Source organism: Monomorium pharaonis, chromosome 5 (genome assembly GCF_013373865.1).
Source record: "Monomorium pharaonis isolate MP-MQ-018 chromosome 5, ASM1337386v2, whole genome shotgun sequence".
NCBI classification, from domain to species: domain Eukaryota; kingdom Metazoa; phylum Arthropoda; class Insecta; order Hymenoptera; family Formicidae; genus Monomorium; species Monomorium pharaonis.
The window spans coordinates 2844949-2856805 of NC_050471.1; the positions used below are offsets into that span (position 1 = coordinate 2844949).

Genomic DNA, 11857 nt, shown 5'->3' on the forward strand with positions numbered 1-11857 from the left:
GAGCACGCACGCACGTCCTTACATAGATACGTGTGTATTTATACGCGCGAGGTGTGCCCAGCGTGACGACGACGGCGGCGACAGTCGTCCTCGCCTTGTTATCGACAGCGGCGACCAGGACACGGTGATCCAGGTGCTCCTCCTAATGCTTGAAATCTCGATGAGGCTTATGTCGTCGATGTCGTCGCCGTCGGAGCCGTCGCCGTCGGAGTCGTCGTCGCCGTCGGAGCCGTCGTCGTGGTTGCTGTTATTGTCGCCACCGCCACCACCGCTGGAGTTGGGCTCGTCGCTGCTGTCATCGTCGTCGTCGCCGTCGTCGTCGTCGCCGCCGCTGCCGCCACCGCCACTGTCGTCGTTGCCATCGTCGCCGTCACCCTCGTGGTCAACGTCCGCGTGTTCACTACCGCCGTTCTCCAGGTCGTTCGTCGCTTCACCTCTACACTCATAAAAGGAAGATTCGGTGCTGACAAGTGTGCGTAACAAGAAGTCAGGATGGCGAGCAATAAGGGTACATGCGTCACCATGCACACAAAGCCCGTGGAAGTTTCCCAGCAGTTGCAAGGCGGGGAGAAATTTATTAAGTGGGATGAGGTTTGTGTGATATTTTTAATGTTTACGGCTTAGTAGTCGACAGTTTTAATGTCGGAGCGTTAATAAAAGTATAAATGTAAAAGGTCACTTTAGGCATAAAAGTGTTTCCTCATAGTTTAGCAAAGTTAAAAAAAAAGAAGGAAATGGAATTACGCGTAATAATAGCACGTAGGTGTCACATTCGTTTTCTGTGATATCAACCTAGACAAGACACGCTGTGTACATACCGTCAGAAAGCATATTACACGACAATTACAGTAAACAGTCATGCGACAAATATAAGTCTTTTATGATACCAAATGCTATGTAATCGTAGGATTCTGGTGTGGCAACGCCGGTGACTTTGAAAGTGGATAAATATGGTTTTTACTTACACTGGGTGGATCAAAATAATGAGATGGATATGCTGGACATAGCAGTTATAAGAGACACTCGCACAGGAAAACATGCAAAAATACCAAAGGTATTAATTTAATTTTTTTTTTGCATTATAAATGACAAATATTTTATATATTAACTTACCTGTAAGTTATGACTTTACTAGTGATAATATAGTAGATATTGTATTACAAATGCCAAAAGATGAATAATCAAAGATAATTCTGAATTTTTCCATAATTATATCAATGACGCACAGAGCAACATCACATAATAATTATTGACTAATTTATAAATAGACCATTACCTACTTTTACATCCCATACATAGTTTGCTTTTTTTATCACACCTACTACCACTTGCACCAATGGTAGATAAAGGCAGTTCCGTATTCATTGAAATAACACACCTAACTCTCTGGATCAGTTTTCCCATAAATCAATACAACAGAACTTTGAATGAACTGACATACTTCTGCATAGAGTATTGTGTGCATTTAACCCATTGTATGAAACTTTTTGCTTTTGCTATCCGCCGTGGCACGTTAGGGGCATTATTAGGAATTTCATTAATTTTATATATCTCGAGCTTTGTTTTAGAAGAAATAACAAGTATTTATTGTGAATTAAAAATTCTACTCTGTAGGATCCAAAGCTGAAATCTCTTGTAACAATGGGCCCTCAAGACTCCTTAGAAGACAAAACTGTAACAATTTGTTACGGCTCTGACTTTGTCAATATGAGTTTTATTAATTTTTGCACAACACGTGCAGAAATAGCACAGCATTGGGCAGAACAACTTTTTCAACTGGCGTACAATTTAATTCAATTAAACACTAGCACAACTATGTTCTTATTGAAAGCACATACTAAGCTTGCACTTACTGCTGATAAAAATGAAAAGGTACCGGTAAAAAAGTGAGTACCATGTCATGCAATTCTCTAACGTTGTCGATAAAATTGTTTTCTAAGATAAGATATATATTTGTGACTTTTTTTGCAGTATAATAAAAATGTTTACACAGAACAAAGAAGATCGCAAGCGTGTTGAGAAAGCGCTTGATATTTCTGGCTTTCCATCTGGCAAAGTGAGTTTCGCGCTAGACCATAAATATTAGTCTTGAAATGTCTTCCTGCAAAATACTCTGTACACACATTTACTTATTATGACAATATTGTTTCTTAGAATGATGCCGTGCCGTTGACAAAATTTCAATTTGAGGATTTTTTCAACTTTTACAAGTCTCTCACTCAGAGAACAGATGTGGAAAAAGTGTTTGAAGGAATTATTGGCAATACCAAACGCAAATTAATGTCCGCTTCGCAATTTGTTGAATTCTTGAACCAGTCACAGAGAGATCCGCGTCTTAATGAGATATTATATCCATATGCGAATGAAGCAAGGGCAAAAGATATTATAAACCAGTACGAACCCAACAAGTGTAATGCAAATAAAGGACAACTCAGTTTCGATGGATTTTTAAGATATCTTATGAGTGAGGACAATCCGATTGTTGCTGTCTCCAAGTTTGAATTGTCCGACGATATGGATCAACCGCTTCCGCATTATTTTATAAACTCTAGTCACAATACATATTTAACAGGTATACGAATGTTATTGTAGTTATTTTTAACACGCTATATATATATATATATATATATATATATATATATATATCTTATTTAATCTAAATACTTACAAAACGTTTTCTCTATTCAGGGCATCAACTTACTGGAAAGAGTTCTGTAGAAATTTATCGTCAGTGTCTTTTAGCCGGTTGCCGATGCGTCGAATTAGATTTTTGGAATGGGAAATTTGAAGAACCCGTTATTGTTCACGGGTACGAATATTTTGTATTTACATACAAAGGTACATAATATTGGTCTGTAATGAAAAATATATATCTTTTTTTAGATATACGTTCGTACCTGAAATATGTGCTCGAGATGTCCTAGAGGCAATTGCCGCGACCGCTTTTAAAACGTCAGACTATCCGGTCATTCTCAGTTTTGAAAATCATTGCAATACAAAGCAGCAAGCCAAAATCGCTCAGTACTGCAGAGACTTTTTCGGGGAGATGTTGCTTGAAGCACCACTCGAATCGCATAAGGTATTTTTAGATTTACGTACACACTTAATGGGGAAACTATTAATTACGTGCAAAAATGATTGTAATTATTTTTTGTTTTTAGTTAGAGCCGGGTCAAGAGCTTCCACCGCCGTCATTGTTAAGGCGCAAAATAATTATAAAAAATAAGAAGAAGCATCATCATCATCATAAAAAACATCTGAGAAAGCAACAGCAAGCTTTAGACCTTGCTGAAGGTACCTTAGAGGGTGAAACTAATGGAACGACGAATCTATCTACTTCAGGAGAAAACGGTCCTCCACCGGATATTATACCTCAGAACGAAATGGGTGATGACATTGCGCTGCTTGAAAATGAACAGCAAATTGGAAATGGTGATATTTCCCATCCTCCAATGCTGCAACAAAGACAAGGCAGTAAAGACAGTGGCCAGGATGATGAAGGTTAGTGATAGGAAATTGAAGCTATAAATATATTGATGGAAGAGGCGTGTGTATTTGACGAAATGATTTTTTTAAGACGAAGAAGATGAAACGAGTACAGAGGAAGATGAGTCTAATGTAGAATTGAGAATAGGTGACAAAGCCGTGTCAGATAAATCCGCTAAAGAAACGGAAGCGGGAGCGGAAATTTCAGCTTTAGTTAATTATGTGCAACCCGTACACTTCATCAGTTTCGAATATGCTGAAAGTGCGTAAAGTTTTACTGAAGAATATTAATCCATGAGGTCAATAAATTTCTATATTGCTTGTATTTCATAGAAAAGAATCGCATGTATGAAATGTCATCCTTTGATGAGAAGCAAGCTACGACTCTCTTGAAAGAGAAGCCACTAGAGTTTGTGAATTACAACAAACATCAACTGTCTCGGGTTTATCCAGCGGGAACAAGATTCGATTCCAGTAATTTTATGCCGCAAGTATTTTGGAACGCGGGATGTCAACTGGTTGCGTTAAATTATCAAACGCTTGGTAAATAAGATTTTATCCGATACATTATCTTATCTATAATTTATTGTTGATGTAATTAAACTTGATTTTATCTATAACAGATCTGGCGATGCAATTAAATTGTGGGATATTTGAATATAATCAGCGTTGCGGTTATCTATTAAAGCCGGAATTTATGAGAAGAAAAGATCGCCGATTAGATCCCTTTGCTGAATCCACCGTTGACGGTATTATAGCAGGCACAGTTCACATCCACGTGATATCGGCACAATTTTTAACTGACAAAAGAGTAGGAACTTATGTGGAAGTCGATATGTACGGTTTACCGGCGGACACCGTAAGAAAGAAATTTCGCACGAAAATCGTACCAAATAACGGTATTAATCCCATATATGATGAAGAGCCGTTTATATTCAAGAAGGTAGAACGATAATATTTACATAAATTTCTTTTCTAAAAAAATGTTTAATTTTGCTATAAAATATTTTTATATAATGTGTTATTTATGCATTCTTCAGGTAGTTTTGCCAGAACTTGCTTCAATAAGAATAGCTGCGTATGAAGAGTCTGGACGTTTAATCGGTCACAGGGTACTTCCCGTAGTCGGATTATGCCCGGGATACAGACATGTAGCATTAAGAACAGAGTGTGGACAACCGCTGCCATTAGCGAGTCTGTTTTTACACGTTGTCGTAAAAGATTACGTTCCCGACGGTTTAAGCGAGCTTGCCGAAGCTTTAGCGAATCCTATTAAATATCAGAATGAAATAGAAAAGAGGGCGAACCAATTATTGGTCCTTACAGATTGCTTGGAAGAATCGGAAGAAATTGAAGTACGTGATTTTAAATATTAAGCAATTTACTAATCTTTTCTTAACAGTTTAAGTTTCCCAAATTTTCACTAACATTACTAACATTTTGTAGGATAAAAGTAAAGTTGGTGATATTTCTAGTACGGTCGCTAAACCAGCTGTAAGTTTTCTATATGATTGCACTATCATGTAATATGTCAGTAACAATGTGTTATTTTTGCAGGAGGAAGTTGTAAAAGCTAAACGATTACAGTCCATAGGTGAATTGCCAAGCCTTTTACCAACTTCCAGTAGCTTACATGGTAGACCATCTATCGCTGGCTTAGGTAGTTCGGACACGGTGGATATCGACGACGACACTCCATGCTCCTCAGTTCAAACGGTCGACGCATCTATAAATAAAAGCCCAGTCAATGCTAGCAATTGTGAGTGTTTATTTTTAAAATTATTTTTATTATAACGTGTTTTTTCACACTTTGTATATTTTGGTATTTTTTTCCTTCCTTACAGTAAGTGAAATAGTAGCCGAAAGTTTGGAAAAACTTATGGAAAACAAACTGGTCAAGGAGAAAAAGTTGGAACTTGAGAAGAAACTTGAATCTCTGAGGAAAAAGCATGAGAAGGAGAAAATGCGGCTGCAATCGCAAAAAGCTTCTCTCGATGGCGAGAAACATCGATCGAAATTTTGCATGAGCAACAAGCTGGTAAAGCGACTGTCGAGTAAAAATATGTAAGTATAAATGAACGAAATGACGAAAATTGCTACAATATTGAGTCGCATCATTTTTAAGCAGTTTTTCGAGTGAAGTGGGTTTAAGTACCTTGGCCTTGACTGAGACTTCCGAATGTCCGGAGAACACGGAGAATCGCGAAGGGAACGAAGGAACCAGAGGCTTGCCCAGAAGTCAAAGCGAAAGATTTTTAGCTGTATGCAAGGCACATGTTCAACAGGAGCGTGAACTTCAGGAAAAGTATTATGAGAACCTCTTTGCGACTGTCGAAAAAGTGATGAGAGCATCGCAGGCTAATCAACTGAAAACGCTCCAGGTACTTTTTGACAGAGAAACCGCGGACATTAAACGCAAATTGCAGGCCACGAGACAAGGCGAGGTATTTATCTTTAATCTCATAATATTTTTTTATACAACAAAATATATGAAGTAACGAAATCGATTATTGGATATATTTTATTGCTTTAGGTTAAACAATTGGCTAAGGTACACAAAGACAAAGCTGAACTTGAACGTATAAAACGAGAAGTCGCAAAATCGACCGTGGAGAAAGGCGTGAACGAATGTACACGCTTAACGAAAATTTACGATAAGAAGAGAGCGGAGTTAGAAAGACAGCATGAAGAAGTGCGGCAAAAGCTGGAAGAGGAGCGAGCCAAGGTTTGCATTCTATAGCATAAATAATATTTTATAATTGTGATATGAATTTTTTTACATATTTTAATATAACAGGTGAAAGCTAACTTGCTGGCGGAGTATAGTAGCCGCTACAGCAAGTACGAAAGTGGTGAGTTACCCTTGTCACCGTCTGGCGGAGCTAGTTTGCCTGAGTCGCTTAGCGAGAATACGTATTGACTTGCGAAACGAGTCGTTTAGCTGTGTGTTAATTAAGGACACGACATCGATCCGAATGTCCGTGTTTCGCGCCATTAAACGCGTCGTTCAAAGCATTCAGTTATGCATACTGGTGCAAACGCAGTCTGAATTCTGCAACGAGATATACGTACATGGAGGAAAAAAAACAAGATGTTACTTGGATTGTAAACTTTTCCCGACATCTGTACGAGGAAACGAATCAATAACGACTTAAACGACTAACGGAACGTTGGTACGTAGCGCTTATCTATAGTTGCTCGGCGACGATAATACGTTCTTGCCATCCCGTCAGGGACGTTGACATCCCTGTGACGGTGTTGTAATGAGAGATCACGTGATTTCAGGCAACTTGGTGCTACATGAGGTGGCACAAGTTAGCGTTTTGACTGTTATGTATGATACAATTGTATGTATATATATATACTGATCTTTTATCATTTAATACTTCAAAAAATTAGAATTTCGAATAATGTGGATTGAGGTAATTTTCTATTACTTCAACACTGTCTTTTACTACGATGATCATTATTCAACTGATGAGCGTGATCGTGCATGTTGATCGATTTCTTTAATCGATTGTATCTCACGTGAAAACGTCTGTGTCTTGATCTCTTTACTATAAAATATCTACTTAGTAACACGAAAGAGAGAAAGAGACAATGTGTCAGCGAATTTTAATAAAAATATAAATTTCGCATTGCACGCAGTATTAAACTGTCCGAGAGATTCGGAAATCTATGATAGTCGCTGATATAACAGTCGATTACGTATTTGCATGATCTTAACGAAGCATTAAGATCGTTCGCGAGAAATACGCGCAAGAGAGGTATATATATATATATAATTCTAAATAAGAGGAAAAGAAATAATACAACAAACCTTCCTAAGTGCTAACATTTAATATTGTTGTTATATGCATAAGGTATCGTTATTTAATTGACATACATTAAGTCTAATCGCGTTCCAAGATGCTCCATTTAGATTGATCTTCGATTATTAAAAGATCAGATCTCAGGAGATTCCAGTCAGAATAATGTAAGAAATATACTGAGAGGATGAAATCTCTTTGGCCTAGAGGAGAAACATTGGAAAATGCTGAGAGAAGTCTACACGAACGCGCGAGTGATCTGATATATTTTTGACTGAAAGTACTCCGTATAAAATAACTTTTTTTTTCTGAGGATGCTCGTGCCGCGAAAATATCGGGATACTATTCTGCTGATAAAGTACGAAAGTGTCCCGGTATCCTGAGTGATTCCGGTCGGGCAAACCTCTTTGAAGAAGACAATCAAAAATGTTACGATGTAACATTGTCCTTGTTGTTTCTAATTGTACAATATTTTAGACTATGCGCTACAATACGTGTATACAGGTATCTATGAGAGAATTCTTTGTAGTAATAACGAACGTAGAATTAAAACTTATCTCATTATAAGTCTACATTGTGTAAACTCGTTTATTTAATGTGCTGATTTAATAAAGGCAGAGGTACGCGGGGTATATCGTAATCTCTGCTTGGCGATAATCGCACTAGTAACGACGATCGAAGAGAGAAAAAAAAGGGATGAGGTTTTACACAGAGAATATAGAATGTTATATTTATACTAAAGAGTAAAACATATGGTTACCTTGTCGTCGCAAGTTTTGTTATTTATACGTTGCATAAATCGATTTCAGTCTCAAGACTGAACTATAATTTTTGAATCTTTGATAAGAGTTTATCTGTTGTTAAATATTTGGGTAAAAAATTATTGTTATACATATATATATTGTATTTGCAGTTCAGTTACACAAATAATATTGCACAAGCGATCTCAAGGCATTTAATATTTTCAAAATTTAAACTTTTTACGCGTTGTAATTATAAATTTAAGTATATTCTTTCGTTGTTTCGTTGCGTGTACATCGAAAGAGCTATACTTTGATTTGATCGATTACGATAGTTTCGAATAAATGTGTATGCGCACAGATAAGACAGTCATAGTTACCTGCAAACTTAAATGAATCTCGACACGAATTATATCTCAATATTGTATTTTACATTGAACTTTTCTTAAAGCACAAAGGGTATTGTATTCATCTCAGAATATATATTTTAAATTTCTGCTTTTTTACGTATTTATATTACGTATTTATAATTTTCTCGAACTTATGATTTCTATTTTAACTTTTTTAATTGTCCTAAATTACATTTTAATGTAATATAGTAAAATATGATAATATTTTTATAAACTTAATTGAATTTTATAATTGTGTTACATAATTTGTATAGATTATATATTATTATATAAATATCTTATGTAACTGTACCATCGCGTGCAATAATAGTCAATTTGTTATTCTATTATGTAATTCTGTTCTGTTTGTGCATTATTTTCCGCATAAGAAGGAAAAAATTAAAAAATCACTCGCGATTATCGCGGGAATTCTAACAAGCAGAGAAAAACTGAGACAACAAGTAAGACATACGCATTTATTATTGCAAGCGATAGTGCACCCCGTAAACTTAAGAATCTTAAAATCATATCCCGCGTGCACCTCTCTTTATAATATTTCGTTTGCGATAGATGTAAAAAGTACGGCATTTACTTCATTTTTGAACAGTTGCTACGGCGTCTTCGCCACGAGGAGAAAGAAAAAACAAAGAGGGTGCTGATATTTTATATTTTATCTCTGAAAAGTATGTAAAGTTACCATTTTATAGTCGACGTTAATTATCGCAATAGCATTTTTTTTTTTTATAAACAAAGTTACCAATTGTTCATGAGGTTGTAGCTTGTATTGTAATGGATGCGACTGATTTTATCCGAATACGGGTGATTGTAATAAGGATAATACGAACGATATTTAGCGCAATGCGTATTTTTCTTTTGACTGTTAGTTTGCAATGTACGTGAAAAGATCAATACGCGTGGACGTCGCAAAATTGGACGGATGCCATGTTAAAATACGCATCCTTTGCGGCATCTCAAGAGATGCTGAACCGAAAAATCGATTAAATACACAGTGCAACATGTAAATGCTATCGTATAATGGATTTCTATTATTACACATTAATATTTTTTTCATGCTGATATTTATTTCGGGATTTTTTTATCCCGAAATATGCTATTTGTTACACTCGTAAGTTTTTCGATGTTTCGCCTCTCTGTCTAACAAAGCAGATTTTAGTACGAGCTTATTTCGCTTACTTTACTTCGCGAGCGTAATTTATCGTTTGTGAGTTTGCGATATTAATATATATAAAGGTGATTGATCTTTTCTTTCATGTTGATTACAGAATTGACATGTGCAATCTCTTTTTGGATATGTTTTCGTTACCCAAGTTATTATATATTATCACATTGAGGTTGACGATATTGAATGCGTATGAGATAATTGAGATATAAGCGATAAGAATGAGCAAATGGAATGCGTATTTCAAATTATATAAGTTTTTCTCATGTTCCAATGATATTTATCCGAGCTTTTAGCTTCGTTATTTAAGGAATTAGAAATCGAAATCACAGCAGTTGTTTTTTTATACAGTTGTACCTCACATCTTGAATATTACTATATTTATCTCGTAACATAAATATTGTAACATTTATTTGTTGCTTTGTTTCTGATTGTGTAAATTTTTAATTCGTTTTCCCATAAAACTGTATTACATAGTTACTTGGCTGCTGTCTCATCAAATTCCTCGATTACAGTCATTTTTACGTGTGATCTACCTATGCATTTATGTCCTTCGACTAGATCAGATCAACCGCTGTGTGTATTTTGTCGGAGAGATCTTTCCCGCGCATTGGTATGTGTACGAATGTCACATACCTGGGACACGATCAGCATCGTTCTCTTCCTACATTTATGTAATATACACGCGTACAATTTGTACACGCGTATGTACGTTACATATACATGTGTGTGTGTACATAAAATAAGTACAGCTCTAACGGGATATAGATATAATATATATGTATATATATTCATGTTGATATATTATATGTGTTGTTGTTGTTGATGTTGTTAATCATAGAATAGCCATAAAGAGAAAAAAAAATGGTAGCGCTAGCGTAATCGTTATTAATATAAGAACTTACAGGAAATAAAATAAGAGTTCTTGCTACGACGAACACGTTCGCGGACAGATTATCGTTAATTAATCGCAACGTCAATTGATGCGTGCGTTACGATATTATCAATTTGTACCTGCGATCTTGACCGCTCTGGCGTTACTTAGTCCTTTCTTCTCTCTTTAGACATTGCTTTCCCTCTTTTATCGAAGAATCTCCGATTTGATAGTTATCAACTTTAGAATCTCTTTCTATCGGTGCTTAACGCCAAGGCGATCGACTCTCGAGGTGTCGGCTACATTTAAGGTTTACCAAATAGATATTTATAGAACACCTCGAGCTACCGCCGAGGATCCCCGTAACGGACGTGTCTGTCGTTCTAGAGTAACCGCGAAGAGTTCGCATGTGTATATTATACGTATAAGGTATGTGCGTAGTTTGAAACGGCCTACAAACAATCGTAGTGACTTTGGCTCAGCTTATTGTATCGTTCCGTTCTTTCAAAGATATTGCACTCGCCGCTTTAGTCCCGAGGTTTAAGTCGGAGGCGTCTAAACGTCCGCCGCTGTCGAGAAACTCGAAAGCGTTAGATCGTCACCCGCCAGCAGGCTCATCCGAGATCATCTCTCGCCTACTTTTGTCCGCGTGTTTATCGCGTCCCTCCGTCGCGTCTTAGTACCTCGTGCTCACCTCGTGTAATAGGTAATCTCCTTAACAACGATTCTTCGTACCTGACCGTACTATTTGTCCTCGACATTGCGTCCCTCTTCGATCCATTCGTGTCGAAGACAGCGAAAAATCTTTTGACGGGTATGTCTACGAAGAAAGCGTATAATATATATATATGCACATATATACAATCTCCTGTTTCCAAACGTTCTCGCAAGAGATATGATATTCTGGCGGTTGATCAGGCTATACCCGACAGACTACGAAGACATATATTAGAATTCTACCGCTGCGTAGCCGTTGTGGCACCGTGTTTTTGGATCGTCTATCAGTTTTAGCAGCGACGCTCTATCGCCAATTCTCTCAGCCGTACAATGAAGTAGAGTAAAACTTAACGTATGTGTAAATATGGATGCAACGACGATATTCTATAAGAGCCTGCGTTGCTGGTCCGAGTTGACGATGAACTTTCCATCCCCGAGAAACCTCGCCTTACACAACGCTGCACGTCTACGTGTACACGCACCGGCAGAAATGGTGTCCCGCGACGTTCAGCGCGCGGCGATCACCCACACACGCGAAGCGCCGTACGTGTTACTGGGCGCACGGAGGAGCCGGGGAGATGGGAGAGAAGCGAAAAAAGTGGGGATCGCGCCGGTGTTGCATCCTTCACTAACGTCGCACGTTGAAGAAGGATAGAGCTAAG

At 37.3% G+C, this 11857-nt stretch overlaps 1 protein-coding gene and 1 long non-coding RNA gene across 4 annotated transcripts; one reads left to right on the forward strand and one right to left on the reverse strand.

Annotated features, from left to right (window-relative positions):
- The first annotated feature begins 448 nt into the window (after positions 1 to 448).
- LOC105828203 (1-phosphatidylinositol 4,5-bisphosphate phosphodiesterase classes I and II) lies at positions 449 to 7979 on the forward strand. Of its 3 annotated transcripts, none has more exons than XM_012666435.3 (18): positions 449 to 591; positions 908 to 1054; positions 1615 to 1886; positions 1972 to 2056; positions 2155 to 2572; positions 2689 to 2809; positions 2884 to 3079; positions 3162 to 3501; positions 3578 to 3748; positions 3820 to 4029; positions 4110 to 4429; positions 4527 to 4841; positions 4933 to 4980; positions 5044 to 5245; positions 5331 to 5550; positions 5612 to 5930; positions 6020 to 6211; positions 6284 to 7979. In XM_012666435.3, the coding sequence occupies exons 1-18, from the start codon at positions 493 to 495 to the stop codon at positions 6404 to 6406; spliced, it is 3798 nt and encodes a 1265-aa protein (XP_012521889.1). In that variant the 5' UTR covers positions 449 to 492; the 3' UTR covers positions 6407 to 7979. The 3 variants fall into 3 exon arrangements, with proteins under 3 accessions (XP_012521889.1, XP_012521897.1, XP_012521905.1); XM_012666443.3 differs by having other exon boundaries at positions 5615 to 5930; XM_012666451.3 differs by lacking the exon at positions 4933 to 4980.
- Positions 7980 to 9155: 1176 nt separating this feature from the next.
- Positions 9156 to 11671, reverse strand: LOC118645885. Its single transcript, XR_004963529.1, has 2 exons — positions 11439 to 11671; positions 9156 to 11298 (listed from the first exon to the last, which is right to left on the reverse strand). It is a non-coding gene; the product is annotated as an uncharacterized LOC118645885 (long non-coding RNA).
- Positions 11672 to 11857: the final 186 nt, after the last annotated feature.

Excerpts from the sequence above, each read along its gene's own strand:
- LOC105828203 (XM_012666435.3), top strand. The coding sequence starts at position 493 with ATGGCGAGCAATAAGGGTACATGCGTCACCATGCACACAAAGCCCGTG. Across the intron at positions 1,055-1,614 it reads AACATGCAAAAATACCAAAG|GATCCAAAGCTGAAATCTCT; the intron begins GTATTAATTTAA and ends TCTACTCTGTAG. Across the intron at positions 5,931-6,019 it reads AGGCCACGAGACAAGGCGAG|GTTAAACAATTGGCTAAGGT; the intron begins GTATTTATCTTT and ends TTATTGCTTTAG.